The sequence below is a fragment of the Cricetulus griseus genome, chromosome 3 (genome assembly GCF_003668045.3).
Source record: "Cricetulus griseus strain 17A/GY chromosome 3, alternate assembly CriGri-PICRH-1.0, whole genome shotgun sequence".
In the NCBI taxonomy this organism is placed as follows: domain Eukaryota; kingdom Metazoa; phylum Chordata; class Mammalia; order Rodentia; family Cricetidae; genus Cricetulus; species Cricetulus griseus.
In genome coordinates this window covers 106278377-106300788 of record NC_048596.1, presented here as the reverse complement: position 1 = coordinate 106300788, position 22412 = coordinate 106278377, and the positions used below count along the sequence as shown (strand labels likewise).

The following is a 22412-nucleotide window of genomic DNA, read 5'->3' as shown; positions in this document are numbered from 1 at the left end:
TCTTAAATAGGAACAAACTGAGGGCAGTAACTCACCTAAACGGAACTGAATGTTCTTTCTGATTTGGTTCTTTCTCATAGGATCTAAGTGTGAGTCCCCTCCATGGGTGGCCTCTTGAGAATCACTGGCCAAGGTTATATATTTGTTTTTGTACAGAAATTAGTGTAAAACCATTCTCAAGTTGATTTTGTTTTCCACTGGAAACCCAAATGATGCCGTTTTCTGGATCATCATGCATATAGCATGCTTTTGTGACAGGTGCCTTGGGAACATTGAGACAGGCTCTTCTAAGGCTTAAGGTGCCCTGGTGTCAGGGAAAGAGCCCTGACTCAAGGTTTGTGACCAGGTGCTATTCTTGATCCTGGTGCCCACCTTCCCTCTCCAGGCCTCTCCACTGCATGTGACAGGCTGGTGAGCTCCAAATCCTCTGCAGCCTGTGAGTCTGTGGAAAACAGGAGCGGCAGATTGGGAAGCCCAAGCAGCTTTAGGGCTCATGGTTGCTGGAAATGTCAAGGTTTCTCCCGTGCTGAGTGACTGCAGACAGGAGCTCATGTGTTCACCCAGTCTTGGTCTGATGAAATCAAAAGTAAAAAGCCAACCAGCACCTGGAGTTCAGTCACCTATCACAGAGAGATACTGGAAACTCCAGCTGGTTTCACACCCACCGAACCTTAGCAGTCTTTCTTGCTTCTGTAAGGAGGACATGCCCACGTATTTTCCATAGAGAAAGGTTTGTTTCTTAGGGTTTTTTTTTTTTTTTTTTTTTTTTTTTTTTTTTTTTTTTAGCGTTTGCTTGATGGTGTCTTTTTACTGAAGGGCACTTAGAGATTATTCAGTCCAGTCCCCTCGTACAGGTCCAGAGGGTCCCAGTGACATGCTTGTGATCTTGAGGCATATAGCTGGCAAAACTGGGGCCCTGAGGTCCTGCTTTTTGGTCCAGCGATCTTTCCGTATTTCTCTAACCTCGGAACCACTCTCCTTAAAAATCATAAATGGAAGTGTTTGGCCAGGTGTTGATGGAGCACGCCTTTAATCCCAGCACTCAGGAGGCAGAGGCAGGCAGATAGATCTCTGTGAGTTCGAGGCCAGCCTGGTCTCCAGAGCAAGTGCCAGGATAGGCTAGGCTCTAAAGCTACACAGAGAAACCCTCTCTCGAAAAACCAAAATAAAAAAAAGGAAGGAAGTGTTTTTATTTTTGATCAGTAAATCTACCAACAAGCAGCATTTTTTTTCTTATTTTTCTTTTCCATTTACTTTTTATCTCTATCCCTTGAACTTTCCCTAAAGTTCATATTTCATATTTCATAGGCAGGATTTTGTATGTTTTTATTATTTAGTAAGCAGTTACAATGAATTGGATTCAGCTGGTTTTGAGATAGGAAGGTTTGGGGAACAAAGTGGGGGGTGGTGCATTTGTTAGTCTGCAAACAGCTGGAACTATAAACGAAGCTTGGCAGTCTTCTGTCTGAGCCAAGTCAAAAAGGAAAATTGGTTAAATATTTATAAATAATGCAAGTTTATATTTATATCATTTGCAGATATGCAGTGAAGCTTTTGCTTTTGGTTTGAAGCTCAGTGTTCTGAGTTCAAACTTTAATTAAGGAACTCTCTTGTTAGGGAATGGATTTAATTAAAGATGTCCCAGTCTTAGCTGCAAGAGCTAATAAAGTCCATTTTGCTTTATTCCTGGAATTCTGCAATCTGAAGAGGGAAGAGACTAGGTAAAGACTTTTTCTTCATGGAAGTCCTTGCTACCTCAACCCTCTCTCCTAAGCTTACAGGAAATATAAAAAAGTTAATTACATTATACGTGCAAATTTGGTAATGTCCTGATTGTCTTGAATCTTATGTTTCCAGTTTAAGGTAATGTACTTTTCTCCTATTTCTTGCTTACAGCAACCTCAAACTCAATGATTTTGAGGTCTAGAGAAGGGGAGTGTTTTGTCTGGGGTCACCTACTGCCTCCTCTTCTGGTGCTGCTGCCTCTACTCTGCTGTCTTTCTAAGGACTTCTTTTCCCAGAGTCATTCATCTGGACTGTGTATAATTGTGTGTTCATCTGGACTGTATGTAATTGTGTGTGTCTATCTGGACTGTGTAGTTGTGTAGGTATCCATCTGGACTATATGTAATTGTGAGTGTGTGTGTGTGTGTGTGTGTGTGTGTCTGTCTATCTGGACTGTGTATAATTGTATAATTGTATAATTGTGTATGTGTCCATCTGGACTGTGTATAATTGTGTGAGTCCGTCCAGATTGTGTGTAATTGTGTGTGTGTGTGTGTGTGTGTGTGTGTGTGTCTGAACTTGTGTGTGGTACAGTGGACCGCAGGCTGGCGACTGTCCTGAGGCCCAAGAGAACTCAAAAGCTCCATATCTTTCTCTCACTCTCAGAACTCTCCACGCCTTATTCCCTCTTTGTTTTAACCAGTCTCACCTTTTCTTCCCGAATCCTAACAGTCCTGATGTCATTCTGGTGACTCATTCCTCCCCACTCTTATCCTCCTGTCTGAGTTTTCTGTTTTGAAACCAGCACCTCTCACTGCCCCTTCAATATTCTCTCCTTTACAGTCAGCCTCTTGCTTTGTCATTCTTTTCTGTGTTTGCTTCTGTCAGCATTTCTCTCTCCATTTTCTTCCCCCCCTCCTTTCTTCCAAACATGCCGCTAAGTACTGTTTTCTACTAGTTCCCTCAAAGGGTGGGGTGGGGAGGAGAATCCACTTAATTGGAAGATGTGCTCAAATGTTACTTGCCATTATTTCTTCCTTAGGGTCTTTTCCCCCCAGGTCAAGGAGCCACAATTGGAGTTGATTTTATGATTAAGACAGTGGAGATTAATGGTGAAAAGGTAAAGGTAAGAAGCTAAATTTATAGTAAACCTTTGATGTGTTCTCTAAGTGTTTAGGGAAGTAAGTGCAGTCATTTTTTTTTTAATACTTATTAAACTGCTTCAGTCAAAATTACATTGAAAATGATACAGTGGGGTGGAGCTCTTGTCTGTGTGTCTGTCTAGTATGTAGGAAGCTCTGTATTAAGCCACCAGCTACACAAAGCTAGATAATCCCACCTAGGAGTCAGGTAGAGTGATTGAAAAATCAAGGACATCCTTAACCTAGCAAATTGTGGGCTAGCCTAGGTTACACAAGAATCTGTCCCAAAAGAAAAAAAATATACAGAAGCAATTTAGGGATGATATGTTTATAGACAGTGGAACAAACACATTTCCCTGTCATGTCTGAAGTGATGTGAAAACAAAGTAAGGATTTCTTTTTATATTTCAAAATTGGACCAATAATGTTTCTCTTCTAAATCAAAGCTCTATTTGGCAAAGCCTCCTGATCCCCACATTTCATTTGTAGGGAGGGTAGGTAATTCAGTCACATGAATTGCTTATTAAAATTATCCTTTTTCCCACTGTGTCCAAGAAAGGACCTTTGACTTCTACTCTGTCTTTCACTTGGTGGTTTCTAGATAGCTTGGTACTTAGAAGAAGTAGAGTATGTCCAGAAACAGGAGACAGTATGTTCATTGAGTACATATTATAAGTTAGTGTCTCTGATTGATGCTTTTACATATGTTACCATTGTTATTTTAATTCTTAGTATGATCTCTGGGAAGGACATGGTATTGTCCTTACCATATAAGCTTTAGAGGTTACTTAATTAATTAATTTACTTAATCATGGCTATAGCCTGGAAGGGAGACAAACAAACCTCACTTGCTAACCTGTATTCTAACTCCATGGGGTCTCCTGTGGGATAAGAGGGGAGTGAAGGCACAATAGACCCATCACCTTGCAGCAAGAAAAGGAGGTGATGGAAGCAAGTTTGAAGTGAAGAGCTGAGAGAAGGCTTAGAGGTCATATACTGCTCTTGTATATGACCTGAGTTTGGTTTCCAACACCCATCCATGTTGCTCACAACTGTCCAATACTTTCTTTTGGCTACACTTACAGGCACCTATACTAACCTGCACATGTGCCTACACACACACACACACACACACACACACACACACACACACACACACACACACTCACCATACATATTTTTAAAAACCATTTTAAAAGTGTGAAAGTAAATTACATGGAAAGATGTAAGGATACTGATGATTAGCACTGCCATTCAGTTACTGAAACTTCTTGGTCATATCTTCAGAGTCAAATCCCTATAAAGATCCTAGTCATCTGTAGCATGATGGATAGTGGTACTAGAATGGTAGCCAAGTCTCAACCTAAGCATTCCACATTTGGTTTGTGTTATTTGCATCCTTCTCCCAATCAATTGTTACTTCACGTCTTATGACTGTCTTTGGACGGGTAAGTGAAGCTCCCTGGCATTCTTTTAGCAGTTCATAAATACCATCACAAACAGGCTGACATGAAACTACCGATGAGAGGCAGGAATCATTTTTTATCTCCTAATGTCTTGGCTCTTTAAAATGGTTCCTTACCATAGAGACATGTATAGCAAGTATAATGGTGAACAGAAAGCTGGGATACTGGGTATAAAAAAAATCTACATAAATGCCAACCAGAAAAAAAAAAGAAAAAAAAACTATTTGAAATGAAGAGAAGGAGCGAGGGATAGGGACAGGAGAAGGCTGAAGAGATACTGGCAGAAGAACCTTTTGTATTTTTCTTTTATTCTAGAGAAGGTAGTTGCCAACCTCAGGAATTAGGAAATGATAACTACCTTTTTATGTCTTTCCCTCCTGGATATGAATTCTCATTTGCATATGTATTTGTGAGGTCATTTGTTTGACCTGAAATGTTAGTGCCTATCATGTACCAAGCTTGGGCCAAGAGCAAGGGAAAATAAGGAATGGTCCCCTGGTTACAGTACAGGGTCTTTCCCATCCATGAATTTCAAGTTTAGGTATTCCGTTTATTCTATTTTTGAAAACACTGGCCTCAATTTTAAATATTTGTTTTTATTAATTTGTATCTCTGAGTGTATGTATGTGTATGTAGGTGTGTATTATGAGCACAGCATGCATGTGAAGGCCAAAGAACAACTTCTAAGAGTTCTCTCTCCCATGTGGAGTGTGGGGATCAAATTTGGCCCTTCACCACTGAGCCATTTTGCTAGTCCTGACCTCATTTTTAAGTGCTTATTACATGGATAAGAGTCCATCTTTTGGGGGTGGGGGATTGGGTCCAACACAAGACCCTAGGCTTCCCAAGAGCAGGTGATGGGGGGAAGTCCTTCTGTGTATATGTTTGTCTTATTGGTTGATATAGTGTTGTTGGCCAATAGGGAAATGTTAGGTGGGACTAGAAGTCGAGGAGGATTCTGGGAAATGTAGTAAAGAGAAGTCTTGTGATCCAGGCAGGAAGTAACATAGCCGACAGACTCAGAATATAAGCAGGGACAAGCAGGAAATCGCTCTCTTCCTCTCCCTCTCTTCTCTGTGGTTGCCATGTGATCGCCAGCAAGAGAGGGAACATACGGCCGGCGTCCTCAATAAGACAAGTTCTTATAAAATACATAGATTTAGTAGTTATGGTTGATAATTAAGACTGAGCTAGAAGATAAGAAGAAATATTAGTCATTGGCCAGCAGCATTGTACCTAATATTAATCTCTGTGTGTTATTTTGGGCACCCATGTGGTGGCGGGGCTCAGGAGGCTTGGAAAGATTTATCATTACAAGCAGGTCTTTCAGCTTACTCATCTTAAATCCACAGCTCAATTGCTGCCATTAACACCTCTTTAGACTTATAGAATTTCATTAAAAAAAATGGAAGTTGGGGGATGGAGAGATAGCGCAGTGGTTAAAAGCACTGACTGCTCTTCCAGAGGTCCTGAGTTCAATTCCCAGCAACCACATGATGGTTGGACAACTACCTGAAATGAGAACTAGTGCCATGTTCTGGCTTGCAGGGACACATGCAGGCAGGACACTATAGATAATAGATAGATAGATAGATAGATAGATAGATAGATAGATAGATAGATAAATACATCTTTTAAAAAAATGGGAGTTGGCCAGTCCAGTTCAAGATGCCTGTGATTTATTTGTAACCCAACATGTAGAATAAGAAATAAAAATAAAAACTATGCATAAGGAGAAAAAGATGTAGAATGATGATATTCAATCTTACCCATTACAAATTAATGAGTAATAGATAAAAATGTAAGTTAAGCCTGTTTTTTAACCTTAGATTGATTAGAAGAGGTTCTCCCCAACCCCCGAGATAGGGATTTTTTTCAGAGCTGTCCTGGAACTAGCTCTGTAGACCAGGTTGGCCTTGAACTCACAGAGATCAGCTGTCTGTGCTTCCTGAGTGCTTGTACTGAAGACTTGCTCCACCACCAACTGACACAAGAGGTTGTTTCACCATTAATCACCTGAGTTACACAGATAGGAGATTCATGAACATAGGTATGAATGTTCATTCTTTGATGATCCATCTGTCTGTCCATCTTGTGTTGTAATAGATGCATTGTGCAGAGCACCATGGTAGGTGAAACATTGCTGACTTTTAGAACTTACTGATATCTAGCTCTGAGAACATTTTTGTCAGATATTTCAAACCCCACTAATTCTTTTTTTTTTTTTTTTTTTTTTTTTGTGAGACAGGCTTTCTCTGTGGCTTTGGAGGCTGTCCTGGAACTAATTCTTGTAGACCAGGCTGGTCTCAAACTCACAGAGATCCGCTTGTCTCTGCTTCCTGAGTGCTGGGATTAAAGGTGTATGTCACCACTGCCCGCTCCACTAATCTTCTAAGAATAACTAATCAATTCCTCCTTTGTGATTTCACAATCCTATGTTCATCTTGTTAACCATTCAACTGTGGTAGGAAGGAAACAAAGGCTTGAAGTCAAAGAGATAACCGTGGTCCTCAAAGAACTTAATCTACTTAGAAGGACAGCCTAGCAAACAAGACATTGCTGTGATGGGCAGGCAATATCGGTGCAGTAAGAGAACAGGTGAGCAGTGTAGTAGCCCTGTGCTCTAGGTGAGAGTGGCAAGGAAATCTATGACTGCAGTGTTAATGACATAGTGATAGACGATAGACTAACATTTAGAGACACTCTGCTCTTTGGTTCCTCTTTGAGAGGACATTGCTAATCAGTTGTGGATTTGGGTTCTTTGTAGACCATGATCTCTTAGATCAGGGTTTGTGTTATAGTCATCTAAGGTTCTGCAAAGGATGAAAAGAGACAAGGGATCATAGGGAAAGGTGATGAAACTAATTTGAGTGATAGATGATGGAATATAATCATCCTTAACAATCAACTGTTAGGCTAGACACAGGCAGTACTCTATGAGACGGTGGCATATATCTCAGCAAGGCCATAAATCACTACTTAAGAAAATATTTTGATGCTTAAGTAGTTCCCAAGATATCCAGTCATGAACATAGCATTTTCTAATGATTGATAGTACCCAAATCCAGTCAAAAGTGTTTGAGAGGCTGAATGGGGCTTTAAAACAATAGTCTGCTATTCGAAGGCACATCTTGGCAGAAGGGGACCATGGCCCTACTTTGAGGCAGAGAAGAGAAACAGCTTTTGTTCTAGCACAAACTGTCATGTGTATGTTTGCATTTAGCACACACAGACTTTAGTTTATATCATCAAAGAGCTGATGCAACTTCAAATCAAAGGAGAATGTGTGCACTGGCTCGTGGCAGGAGATACTGGTTACTACTCAGTGTCTTCAGCAAAATTACTATGGGGCCAGGGTGACACCAAGTGACTGCTGGATGTAGACGTACATTTACATGAGCTTGCAATGGCAAAAGCAACAGGGTGTGCTCAACTCAGCTCTGAACTGGTAATAGAAGACCTGGAGTTTGACTCCGAGCTTTGTGGGTATCTGGGTGGAAGAAAGCATTTTCATTCAGCTTGCCTACCTCACTGGGAAGGGATAAGGAACAATTGAGACCATCAGTTCAAAACATAAGCATCTACTGTTTGTCCCAGGTGTACTGTATTTGGTGAGGAAAACAAGGTCCTGCTTCCTCCTGTATGAACTTTTAAATCAAGTAGGCCAGACAGGCATTAAACAAACTATTTCAAGTACATGATTAAGATATATCAATTGCTCTGGGGGAAAATAATATGAAGTATTGTAAGGGAAACTGTGGTGGCAGAAGGTTCTGGAAGGCCTTACCTCAGGAAACAGTAAAGGTTAATTTACCTGTGACCTAGGGATTTATAGTGAGGAGGGAAGTTGATGGTGATGTTCTTATCTCCCCAAATACTCTGCTCTATAAAGAGTTGTGTCTGCAGAGAGGTTGAGGGAAGAAATTTGGGAAGTATTTTTCCTACTTATTAAACCATCAGTTTGCTATGTTTAGAAATAGTAGATGACTTATCAAAACCCATTTTAACACAAGTGGAGTCCAAAAGTGAGCTAAGGTCATAGAGCTTAATGTGATGGTGGCAGGGCATGGCTGTAATAGCATCATTCCTATTTCCATTATCAATGATAATGTCTTGATATGTACGTTAGAATTTTAAACTGGAAAAGTTGGGGATATTGTACTTTCCTTCTTTCGGTTGTTGACTGAAATGCCAATGACCACAGAGCAATAGCTTGCTCTCTGTTGCTGTGTGTGTGTGTGTGTGTGTGTGTGTGTGTGTGTGTGTGTGTGTGTGTGTGTAAGAACACAGAGTCCATAGTGAGTGTTGAATTGTCTATGAGACTTGAACCAATTACAGATCTCTATGTACTTTAGTTTCCTGATAAGGAAAGTGGTGCATTATAATAGTACCTATTTTATAGGATCATTGTGAAAATTGCTTTTACATATAAAATGAGTAGAATAGAGCTTGCAATATTATAAATGGACAGTGGATTTTTTTTTTTTAAGATCAAAGAGAACTCCTAAACAAAACCAGGAAAGAGAATAAGCCCTTTACCCAAACCAGAAACACTTTAGGGCAGAAAACAACCATGAAATTGTTTGGGTGATGTTCCCATTTCTGAGCTATAGCAAGGTGATGCTCTTTTGTTTCCTACTCTTTCAAGCTGATCCCTGTCTTCTGCCTCTACAGTTACAGATCTGGGACACTGCGGGTCAAGAGAGATTTCGTTCAATCACCCAAAGTTATTACCGCAGCGCCAATGCCTTGATCCTTACCTATGACATCACCTGTGAGGAATCCTTCCGTTGCCTTCCTGAGTGGTTGCGAGAGATAGAACAGTATGCTAGCAATAAGGTCATCACTGTGTTAGTGGGTAAGAATGGGCTAATGGGGAAGGGCATGATGTGAGATCATCAAAAAATCTATAATCATGTAATGCTTGTATGCTGGTACCTTCCAAGAACATACTGTATAGATACCTGAGTTATATAATCAACGTTCAGTTGTACAACTGAGAAGGACATGAAGTAAGTTCTATCCCATGGTGATAATTTGGAAAAATAAACAAAAATATTGCTGATTTTCCTATCAGTGTAGGTGAAAGAGCTACAAGATGGTGGGTAATGCTGGTGTAAAAGTAAAATAAATCAAGTTAATGAATTCGTATTGAAGCAGTTAGTCTTTTTTTTTTAAGATTTATTTATTTGTTATGTATACACTGTTCTGCCTTCATCCCAGAAGAGAACACAAAGATTTCATTACAGATGGTTGTGAGCCACCATGTGGTTACTGGGAATTGAACTCAGGATCTCTGGAAGAGCAGTCAGTGCTCTTAACCGCTGAGCCATCTCTCCAACCCCGAAGCAGTTAGTCTTTTAAAACAAATACTTTCGTGAATTTTTCTCTTCTTTCTTTATGCTGACTTAAGATATCCCTCCTGTGTTTCAGAATCCACTAAGGGAAATGCTGCAGTTTGTTTAATCTTGTAGGAGGAGGGGGCCTGTTTAATGTGGAGAAACCAGAAAATAACACTTGGTTTTCTATGATGACAAATGCACTCATTAAAAATGGAATTACCGGGCCCTGGGAGATAAATGAGTTGGTAAAATGCTTGCTGCACAGACATGAGCACTGGAGTTAGACTATCCATGTAAAGAGCTGGGTGCCGTGACCCTTCCTTATAATCCCAGAGAAGGCAGAGAAAGGAGAACCCCTGGGCATTAGTGACCAGCCAGCCTAGCCTAATCATGGAGTCCCAGGTCTTATTGAGAGACTGTATCACAGAAAACAAAACCAAACCAAGGTGAGGAACAAGTTAGACCTTTGGTCTTCAAATGCATGTTTGTACACACACACACACACACACACACACACACACACACACAGCCAAAACATGGACCATATCATTATAAACTCTTCTGGTTGAGAATGAAAAGTGGCATCAACTACCCGCTTATTAAAATATTTTCTTGGGAAGGAATTTTGCTGTATATTCTCATGATTTGAATTTTAGAAAGAGAGAAAACTAGAGAAAGCATCATTAAGTTACAAATTATGGCTAACAGTAAGCTGGGCAAACATTTTATTATTTTTTTCTTTTATTGGAAATTGATTTTATTTTCACTTTTCTTGATTACAGTTTCCCCTCCCTCTACTACTCCCCACCTCCTCTTCCATCTGGATACATACCCTTTCTGTCTTTTATTAGAAAACAAACAGGCTTCTAAGGGATAATAATAAAATAAAATGAGATAAAACAAAAACTGATTTCCATAAAGGCTATACAAGTTTGAACTCCCACCAGCAATGTAGGAGTGTCCTCCTTGTTCCATATCCTTGCCAGCAAGAGCTGTCACTTGTGTTATTGATCTTAGCCATTCTGATAGGTGTAAGGTGAAATCTCATATATTTTTGGTTGTGAGCCTAGCCTTTAATGGCTGAGCCATCTTTCCAGTGTATGATGAAACTCCAGAATAGTTTTGATTTGCAGTTCCCCAATGGCTTAGGATGTTGAACATTTTTTTAAGTGTTTCTCAGTCATTTGAGTTTTCTCTATTAAGAATTTTTTGTTTAGATCTGTATCCCATTTTTAATTGGGTTATTTGTTTTCTAAATATCTAGTTTCTTGAATTCTTTATATATTTTGGATGTTAGTCCTCAATCAGATGTGTAGTTCATAAATATCTTTTCCCATTCTGTAGGCTGCCATGTTGCCTGAATGACAGTGTGCTTTGCTGGAACAAACATTTTATAATGAACATTATGACTGGTGTATAAGTATCAGGAATCATATGAAGGACTCTAATTTTTAGATGAGGAAAATGATGCTGAGAAATTCTGTCTGACATTGAACAGAATGTAAAGTCAATTCCCCACACTCTGTAGTTATCCTCTCTATTTTTCCTCTTGGCTCCTGGTGAAGTAGCTGCCCCTTTAGAGCTGGTGCTCAGGCCCAGTCCTGAAAACCCCCATACCTAAGAAGACTTTGGCTATGAAGCATTTGAAAGCCTGTGGCTCTGAACTGTCCTTGCATTCCATGGGAAACCCTTGAGAACTTGAGTCTGTCAAAACCTTACTGTTGGACATTTTAAATAAGGAAGATAAAGGAAGACTTGAAGGGAGTTAGAAGAAGGATCAGTGCCACCCCCCCCACCTGCCCCTCCCCGGATGTGCTCTGGCTGTTCTGGAACTCATTATGTAGTCCATACTGGCCTCAAACTCACAGAGATCTGCCTGCCTCTGCTTCACAAGTGCCAGGATTAAAGATGTGAATCACTGTGGCTGGCGTTTTATTCCCTTTGTTCAGTGGTTTCCAATGTAATGAGTTGTTTTCCTAGGATCTTCCAAATACAACCACTGAAATTCACTTTTTTGTTTTGTTTTGTTTTTTTGTTTTTTGTTTTTCGAAACAGGGTTTCTCTATAGCTTTGGAACCTATCCTGGCACTAGCTCTAGAGACCAGGCTGGCCTCGAACTCACGGAGATCTGCCTGCCTCTGCCTCCCGAGTGCTGGATTAAAGGCGTGTGCCACCAATGCCTGGCTCACTTGTATTTTTAATATGCTGTGGATTTCTGAACTTAAATGTACCTTCAGCATATCCTGTGCAGTTATTACCACCCATATCCCCATTGTTCCATCATTGACAATGGAAGCTTCTTCAAATGAGCCCCTAAGTCCTTTTCACATAACTCCAGGAGTCTTTAAGACAATTTTGCTGATCTCTGATATGACAAATTCTCAGGCATGTCATTTCATGCCACAGACCTAGAAGTGACCACATCTTTAAGAGGTGGTATTTCTTTCTAATGGGAAGTTTATAGTTAGAAACCCCAACCACAGTATTGGATCGTCCTTACTTGTAGGTCACCATTTCTAATCTTTTTCTTATTGGAAGTTAACATGTATGCATGCATATGGTAAATTGTGTTGTCTTACTAGGTTCAACAAGTTGTGTTCTGACTCACAGGCCAATCTTAAGCCACATGTGAAATCTTTCTAAGTGTTTACTTAGAAAGATACAGGACCGTTCACCTGACTCGAGGGCAGGTTGGCATTGGGTATCATAGTTCTCTTGTCAGGCTTTGGCAACTCAGGAATCAGGAGACAAAGTTCACTTGCTTCAAGTGCAAGAGATGCACTGGCTAAGAAGTCTCTGTGTCCCATAGGATCAGCTCTATGAACATAACTTATGGGAGTTTTTCAATGGAGAATCAGCAGTCAGGAATGTTATGGCATTCTATTAGGTATTTATCATTCATACACAGAATAATTTATCAATTGGCTCATTTAAGCAGTGTTACCAGGTAGAATAGTTGACTGTCAGCCTACCTAGAAAAAGGAGTAGAAAACTTTTAAAAGATAAAATATACCATGAATTATTCTTACAGGTACTTACTTAGCTCTAGAATTTAAAACTGCAAAATTTTTACTTAATATCATTAATCTCATAGCTGTATTTCATCTTTCTCATGTCAAAAATACCAGTTCCATGTGACATCAGCATAATTAATGACTTGTTTTATCCCTTAATACACACATAACAGTCTCCTAATCCTAATAGCAGGGCTGCCATCACAAGATGATTACTGAGTGAACTCAAGACTTTGTCCTTAAACTCCGTTTTGTCCTTAGTGTATATACACCTAAGGATGCAGGGTGAAATCATGTTTTAAATTTACTTGAAATAGTTGTTTGTACCTATGTCACTATATGACAAACATGTTTAATATTTACAGGTTGCTTTTAAATTTTAATTTTGTACTAATTACAGAATTGTATTGTTCAATTATGTAAAATGTAAGCTTCTAAAGTCAAATCTGTTTCTGCCCCTATGCTCTCTACTTGGCTTTTTTTCTTTGCTGGGTTCAATACTTGTATACATACATTGCACTTTATGCAAGCAATTTGCATTGTTTCTGGTCTTTGTCATTACAAATGGCATTGGTATTTTAGCATAAACATTCCTGCAAGCATGGTCACATTTACTTTGCTTCACCTGCCCATCCGTCAAATCTGCCCATTGACTTCAGGTCTGGAATTGAATCTCAATGCTTCTCTGCCTAAACAAAGTCAAATGACGATTCTTTCTCTAATTTACCATTGTTACAGGCAACAAGATTGACCTGGCTGAAAGGAGAGAGGTCTCCCAGCAGAGGGCAGAGGAATTCTCAGAGGCTCAGGACATGTATTACCTGGAGACATCAGCCAAGGAATCTGATAATGTGGAGAAACTCTTCCTTGACTTAGCATGCCGACTCATCAGTGAAGCAAGACAGAACACACTGGTGAACAATGTATCTTCACCCTTACCCGGAGAGGGGAAAAGCATCAGCTATTTGACTTGTTGTAATTTCAACTAAAGGCTGAGGCAAAGAGAATCAAAGGGAATCAGTAGTTGCCTTGGTGGGCCGTATGTTGCTAGGGAATCTGGCAATGACTATGGCTCCCGCTCTTGGACCTTCTGACTCCTGTAGGCTCCAGAGCTTACAAAGCATGCAGGCCAAGGGCCTCGACTGCAGGCCAGCATTAGCAGAACACATAATGAATGGTTTCATCCTTTTGCAATCTGGCATTGGAGCAAGGAGAAAATTGCACTACGTGCTCCATGATCTGCAGAGCATGTTGCTTTTGTTTTTAAAAAAGCAAGTAAAAAGTGCATTCCTGAACACAGTGCAGGGGATTGTGTACTGTAGGAATCCCTCCTGTGTGTCAGCGGGTGCATGTGGGGCTGTTCTTTAGGCTTAAGTGGTAATCTGGTGCCCATGGTTTTCTTGTCTACAAGGTAAACCAAAACTGGAAAGGCCAATACTGTCTCTGTGGTACTTATTGATAACCCCATGGAGATTTTGAAAAGTGTTATTTCTTTTGTCCACAACAAGCACTTTCAAAAACCTTTGGGATGTAAAAACGAAAACTCTTCTCATGACCAACAGTAAAAAATTATTGTTTAATAACATATACAAGCTCCATTACTCCTTTTGGTGCTAATGATTATGATATTTCACAGACCAAACGTTTTGCTACACTGATACCCTTAGATGTATTACCTAGAAATAAAATGAAAATGGGGGACATCCATGAATCAGCAGTCTTTTTCAAAGCTTCATTACCACCTTTTCTAGGATGGGTTTGGACATGAGAATCCTTTTTTTTTTTTTTTCATATTCTCCTTGAAATTTCTTAACTTTCTTCTCTTGTTTCAAACCTTTCCTGCCCTTAAGTAAAATCAAAGTCTGAAGAAAAATGGGGAAAAATATAATGGATGATGACATTATAATATAGAAAGATTCATTGTAAGACATTTTGAGTAGCATGAGAAAACAGAGCAGATATGACCAAAATACTGTGGAATATGGACTGACTGCAGAGCAGGGTTCCAGACAGAGCACAGTCCTTGATAACAAGTCACACCTTTTCCTTTCTGGAACTATCCTTGGATAGACCAAGGCTTAGGATTTTGTAGACGTTTTTAGTATGACAAGTGAGAATAGCAACGGATGAAAAGTTTCACATAATTTTTGTATCTTCAATAAACTTAGGAAAGGCCTACGAGTTGTCATTAACCATCTTATATTAATGTTGATCTCAGATTCATGACCATACTTTCTTTTCTCTTATCTTTTCTTTCCCCTGGTCTCACCTTACAGCTTTCCTTTTCCTACTCCCTTTTCTTTGCTTTCCTTCCCATCCTGGTATGCATGTTACTGCAAATCTCCAATCCAAGGGAGGTATATATGCCTTTACTTAGCTAATTTAAAAACAGGTTTCAAATTGGAAGATGTGCTGCTGAGTTCCTGTTTCTTCAGTGCCATGATTTGATACCTTCCAATTTGTTCCTCTCATGAATGCAGATTGCGACAGTAATTAAATCTGTATGCCGTGGGTGCTGTCAGGTGTTTCTGTGGCTTGCTGTCTAGCATACATCACCGAGTGATAATCACTGAATGAGGATATGATGTGTTATTCTGCTGTTGGTATTGATGGTGACAGTCTTGGACCTGACTCTTGGAAGCTACTGAATTGTAAAGCAGTGTGAGTCAACACAGCAGGATATTGATAATACATTTCTAGAGTTTCTCTAGCAGATTCTATAATGTCCCATCTCCTTCACATGGAACTGTGTGTATTATTACGCATCATTGGTATTGCAATTGACTCACTATGCTTTTCTTGATTCTATAAGAAAGTGACAGGCTTCTTAAAAGTTTGAACTGCCTTTTGTTATACAGGAAGGGGAGAAAAATCACTTTAATTGAAAATCAAAATCGTTTATAATTACCTTGACTTCCCTATTAAGCCAGCAACCAAAGGCATCAAAAGATAACTAATCAAGGTTACAGAAGAATTTATCTTTCTGCTTAGAGAATGTCCCTAAATTTAAATTTATTACTTTTCTTTACCACAAAGTCCTGATCTCCCCAGCATATGATGACTCAGCCTTGTCTCACAGCTGTGTTAAAAATAACCTTGCTTTGTGAACTTTAAGGGCTTTGTTAGAATGGACTAATTTAGTTCCAGAATAACAGCTTCTGGGGTCATATTTATTTTATGTTATTCTTATTCCTTGGGCTTTCAGCACCTCCATGTGTCCCTCTGGGTTAAGCAGCAGCTTAGGAGCTCTACTCCAGGTCCCTCTTCCCCTGGGTCTCTGAGACATTCAATAGACCATAGGCATCAATCCTTGGCCCATTAGTGTGGACACCTGAGAAGCTGGTAGTCCCTTACATTCCATAGTTCTGTGAATTTCAGATTAGGCCTTTTGAATATTTGTCCAGTGACGTATCTCAAATTTGAGAACAATCCTTGAAAATATAGGTGCAATAAATACCAGTTGATTAAACGATTCATTACCCGTAAGTTTTGTTTGTTTATTTGTTTTTTAAAATGAAAGTCCTTAAAGAATTCTCTTAATCTAGGCCAGGATATAAATATTATTTTACTAATAATTTTTATTGGATAGACAATATCTGCTCTGATAAGCCCCTTTTACATAAAACTATTTACTGGTGAGAAAAAAAACAAAACAAGATTTATCCTGACAAGACCATCTCTTTTTCTATTTGTGATGTGATTATTTTTCTTTTAATAAAATTATTAAATATATGGCAATCTTCTGTAGCTTCCAATTAAAAGACATCTTCAGGTTCTAGAGTCACGCTTGGAAATGATCTATGGAATCATATAATTTTCTGGTATGACTTTGTATAGATGGTATCCTCAAAGAACTTAGTAGTTTCTCCTTTTCCTGCACAAAACTGTGTTCCTTTGTATTCTTTTTATTAGATCTGTTGGATTACATTAATATTTAATTATATAGAGCCAGTTATTTTGTGTGTGTGTGTGTGTGTGTGTGTGTGTGTAGACTTCTAAATTATACCATTGGCTTTTTCTGGCTTTTATTTCTGCCCCATATTTTAGTCATTTTTGATGCCAGCATCTTTCTTTAAGTGGCAAGACAATAACTAAAAATGAAACAAATGTATTAACATGACACTACGTTAAGTTCTGATTGTGAATTATTAAGAAACCACTGACCAAAACACGGATGCTTGGACTAGTATGATTCCAAGCGATAGCTTGATGGAGGGAGGAAGCAGAGTCTTTATCTTCTGTTCATGAACATATACCTTGGAAGGACCTGAGTGCCTTCCAGTGTTAGATCAAGGATTTGCCAGTCTTTTCTTTGAGATATCTCACAGCATCAACTTTCAGTTGAAAGAAAAAAAATTTGCAAATGATTTTGAACTTGTTCTGTACAACCCCCGCCCCCCCCCCATGTATCATACCAGTGGCCTTAAAGATAGGGGAACGTTCGATTCCTACAGAATGCTGTGCATCTCATGGACATACACACTAAGGTTCACTTTCCCATTAGCTTCTGGAAGAAGTTGTAGATTTGGACGTTTCTTTGTTTTCATTTTTTTTTTAAGAATTTTTTTTAACTGCAATGGCTTACTTTCTTCCTTCAGCCATGGTCTTGACAGGTATGTTTCATGTCTCATCCTTCTGAAAAAATGTATTCCACATGAGCAGTTATTGTCAAACACTAAATGAAGGTATATTTTCTGGGTTTACTGTTCCTGTGGCTTGAGTTTATATATGTTTTAAAGGAACACTGCCTTCCCTTATACTCTACATGCAGGCAATATTGGTTTAGGATATTATCCCTTCAGATAAGTCATTAATGTTGCATAATGTAGCTGGCATTTCATCTTTAAATCCCAGGATACTCATGTTATCATTATTCCTGAGAGGCACTGCTTTTTACATTTTGTCTTTTTTATTTTTGAGACCAGATCTCAGTCTACAGCTCCAGAAATCAGTCTGTCATAGAAATCACAATGTAGTTCAGGCTGGCTTTGAACTCATTCTCGTGCCTTGGTTTTACTGGGGGTATGGATGTGATCCATCATGGCTTGCTTGATGATATTTGAAATTAAAAACAAATGGAAGAATAACTAGCTGGTAAATGAATTTAAAAGTTAAGACATTTGAGAATTATCTGAAAGAATTTTGTGGGCTGTGGCAGAGAGAGAGGAATTAATAGAAGCTATTCCTCATAGTTCAGAGAGGTAGAATGAAGCCTACCACATGGAAGCCACAGAGCCACCGACTGGGCTCTGTGTCATGGAGAATTTCTCAAAAAAAAAAAAAAAAAAAAAAAAGGAACCCTCTGGTAGCAGCTACCTTTGTGTCAAGCAAAGGGTCGATACAAACTGTGTAAAGACAATGCGAAGATGACCTACATTGTTGACTGAGATTGAACCAGATGCTCAAATTTCTAAGCTGCAGTACCTTTTCTTATGCTCAATTAAATATATGTTGATCAATAGCTAATGATATTTTAAAAATAAAAGGCTTTTGTTCTGTTACAAATTCACTATTCTCTATGGAGGAGGTTGGCCATATGTCCTTAGGTCAAGAGACTGATCTGCCATTAAGTCCAAAACTAGAAATGCCTTGTCAGTCCCTGTAGAAATTAAACTGGTTTCCATGTTAAAAATGGAAGAAGTATCTTTTAGGCCCTGGTTATGTGAAATCATAGAAGTTATTCATCTCATTTGACTTAATAAACAATGTATTCTCTTCAGGGTTTTGGAAATGTTTTAGTATAGGAGACTCCTCCATTACAGAGTCACCCAGGAGGAGGAGGACAGGAGGGTCACAGCAGAAATCCATCTTGAAGGTCTGCTTGAGGAAATCGCAAATGACATTTGATAGGTTTCCCTGATTCTGGGGAAAATAACTTTGAAAGGGTGAAGGCCAATTTGCTTCATGTACAAAGTAACAAAACAGGCCTTTAACTTGAAAATAAAACAACTAAAAGCATTTTTTATAATTAAAATTTATAAGCTTGAATTTGTAAAATAGCTGGCACCCTTTCTAATCTGACAGGTGGCTCTTCCTTAGGCTTTAGCAAAGGAAACTTTTGTGCTTGAATCAGTGTGGGGAGAAACATACTTGACTCCTTGGATAAAAAATTGGAAGACCAAGGATGGTTGCCAGTTTTTCTTTTGGCCTCATCAGGTATATTAGTTAACTTTTTAATTTTTTAACTTTCCCGATGGTTTAAAGCAGAATGGCAGATGCTGAGCCATATTTTGATGAAATTTTTGGTCAGTGGTGACTCTAGAGTATGTATAGGGAGAGGTATAAAAGTGGAGGCTTTAGGCAAAGTTTGAACAAGAGTTTTATCATCTATGAGGTGGGCGTTAGAAATAAGCTGGAAATTAGATGAGATAAATGTAAAATAAGTTGCTCAGCAAATAGGAAGAACACAAATATTAGGAATTTTGTCTGTTGGTCTCTCTCTCTCTCTCTCTCTCTCTCTCTCTCTCTCTCTCTCTCTCTCTCTCTTTTAGACTTTGGAAGTAGGAACAGTGACATGTGTCCCAGGTACTTGGGAAGCTGAGGTGGGAGCTAGGGCCACATAGGGAGACTCCATTTCAAGATTTTAAGAAATGGTTTGGGGCAGCCTGTTACAAAGAAAGAATTCCATTTCTACAAGGAAATCTCTGATTCACTTTGCTTTTAGATGTCAGTCACCCATGTTTCTTTCCATACATCTTGAGAGACATTCTGTCTCAACAGACGATTCCAGGGTTGTAAATTCCTTATTATCAGGAAACTCTCTTCGAACTGAAATACCTCACAGTGCAATGCAAACCTCTTCTTGATCTCATTCTCCATGGGAAGAAAATGGCTTGGTTGTTATCTTTAAGGGGTCACATATGCTGTCTATTATTGCCCTTTGTCTGTGTTTTAAAACTAAGTCACAAAAGCATGTTGAGGTGGTTATTGTTGTCCTCTTGGTGAACATCAGGGTACTTATTAACTCTCAGTTTCTTACTGGGATCAGATTTAGATAATCAAACTGTTGATTAGCTCTTCAATTACTCATGCATTTCTCCCTTTACTAATAATGTATAGTGGATGACCAAGGAAGAGTCATTCTGTTTCTGTGGCTCTTCTTTCCATCTGTAGGCAAAAATGGAAGCATAAATCCCAGTTATGTGATCTGCTTTTAGAATTTAATTCCATATATGACATTACTTGATGAATGTATAACTAATACTCCAAAATGTTTTTATCCCCCTTTCTATGTGTGTGCTACCTTTTGAAATAAAAATTGGGGTATTAATCTCCCAACAGAGCAAAAATTCATATATAGAGTAAGAAAAGAATCTGTTTGGTTAGAATAATTCACTAGTTGTTGAATGGCACATAGCTCTTGTTTAAGATTACACAGTTATGCCTGGATAAAATAATAATAATAAACTTGATAAAGCCCTCTGAAAAACAGCTGCTAAGCTTACTGCTTCTGGAATGTAATCATTAGGAATAAATATTCTCATGTTCTATACAATTACACAATGCTAGTGGAACTTTTCTTGTAGACTGTTTGACAATGAATGTCAGTTGATTTACACAATCAAATTTTTTTACAGTAATTTTATCCTTTAAGGACTGGCTGGGACTTTCAGGTCCCTGATATAAAGCATTTCAAATGAGTGGATGCTGGCTTCTAACTTCTACTCATTGGAGTGTCCATCTAGGCATACCAGATGGTTGGAGCTCTCTTGATGGTGTGTAAACAAGATACACAAAGCTGTCTTAACTAGTGTATGAGGAAAATCTCTATTTTCAGAAAAAAAAAATTCTGCTAAAAATTTCAATGAAGAACTAAGGCAAGAATTTGAACAAAAGTATGCCCTGTATATTATTGCACACACTTTAATGCATGACTTTTAGCATAGGGATGAAATAAAATGCAAAATATTTAGTTTTGGAGATCTCAGCAGCTAGTTAAAATATTTACAGAAGCTGCTTTGTAAAGACTTAGAAAATCCTTGCTTTTCTTCATTTTCTTATCTCTCCATTAAAACAGTTTACATATACAGTTTCAGCAAAGAGGTTGATCAGTGAGTTTTATGAACTCAATTCCTAATAGATGGCTACTGCTTTTATGCATAGTTTAATCATTAAACTCCATACATATATATAGTCACTATATAAATCCTGATAATCTACTTTAATATAAGTATAGTTCTTGGTCTTAAATGTCAATATGCAAATGTTAACAGTACAATATATATTATGTGTCCACATACTATCATTTTTACCTAACAAAAAGGCCATTAGAAATCTAAGCCACTGGCAACCCAAGTACAATTAGTTAAATACATTGTGTAGAAAAAAGATTTATAAAAAACTCAATCCAGCTTCAAAAAGGGGACAAAGAGGAACCAGGAACCCAAACAACACATTTCAAAGTTAAATTGTATCTTTTAAAGATTCACACACAGTAACTCACCCCTTTGAAGTATACAATTCAGTGTTTTTAGTATACTCATTATATTGTACATTGTCACTACTGTCTAGTTTCAGAACATGTCATTCCCAAAAGGCTCTGTATCCATTAGCAGCCAAACCTCCTCCTTTCCCAGCATCTGGCAAGGATCCATTTGCTTTCTGTCTTTGTGGAGTCGCCTTTCAAATGCTATAATCATACAATGTGTGGCCTCTTGTACCTGGCTTCTGTTAAAGTTTTCAAGGCTCATCTATGTTGTAGCATGAGTCAGTACGTTCTTTTTATGGCTAAGTAATATTCTGGTGTGTGTGTGTGTGTGTGTGTGTGTGTGTGTGTGTGTGTGTGTGTGTATTTCATTTGAATTAATTACATTTTGGACATTTAGATTGTTTCTGCTTTCTGGTTAGTATGAGTAATGCTGCTAGAACATTCATGTAATCTTTGTACATGGTCACATGGCTCCTTACATATCTCAAAAACTATTAGACTAACAAATCAAGCAATTTATATTTATTTAAATAGAATCTCTTAAGTCCTGCTTGGAGAATGAAACTTAAGATCTTGGTTAAATTGGTTAACTGGATCCCTGAATAATGCCTAGCTGTCAGGTATGTTTGTAAGAATCTTTGTGTGAGGATGTCATTTCGATGTGGTTATCAACTTCAGTCTTTGTAGAAATTCCATTGTCATCACTGAGAATTTCAAAGTGTTCAGCATTCCTTTAAAGACAGCTACCAATCATGCTGAAGAGGGCATTTATTAAACCTTGTATGATCAATGAAGAAACATTTTAAAGGTATGGTTTCTTATTTATCAACTATCTCAACATTTGGATCTTCCTTCTTGGGAAAATGATCAAGAAATTGCCAGAACTACAGAGTATTATAGTTTAAGTTTTTATTATTAAGAATTCACCATGAGAGTAAAAGTGTAAAGAATGTATTTTGTGTGTAAAGAATGAATGTATTTAACAAAGTCTTTTTATTTGTAATGATTTTTTAAAAAGCTGAATGGAAATTGATTTCCCATGTACCTGTACATAAATAAACATTTCCTGTTGCCCCTGATTGGAGGGTTATATGCCATGTCAAGATGTCAAAACCAAATCAGCTTCAAGTACACTTAATATTATACTTATTCAGTATAATATGGAATGTGCCCAGCATGTGAGGCTACAGATGGTCTGAGTCTGAGTGTTGATTCTCTAGCTGGCAGAACTTTGACAAGTCATTGAACACTTTGTGTATTTTTCTCCTCTATGAGAGAGCCTATATTAAATCATC

General features: G+C 38.4%; 1 protein-coding gene across 1 annotated transcript in view; it reads left to right on the top strand.

The window, feature by feature from the left end:
- Positions 1-22196, top strand: part of Rab30 (RAB30, member RAS oncogene family) — a 95586-nt gene extending 73390 nt beyond the window's left edge. The window contains exons 3-5 of the mRNA XM_027407655.2: positions 2768-2851; positions 9008-9191; positions 13428-22196. Of these exons, the coding sequence (XP_027263456.1) occupies positions 2768-2851; positions 9008-9191; positions 13428-13678 (519 nt within the window). The 3' untranslated portion in view covers positions 13679-22196. The remainder of the gene's footprint in view (positions 1-2767; positions 2852-9007; positions 9192-13427) is intronic.
- Positions 22197-22412: the final 216 nt, after the last annotated feature.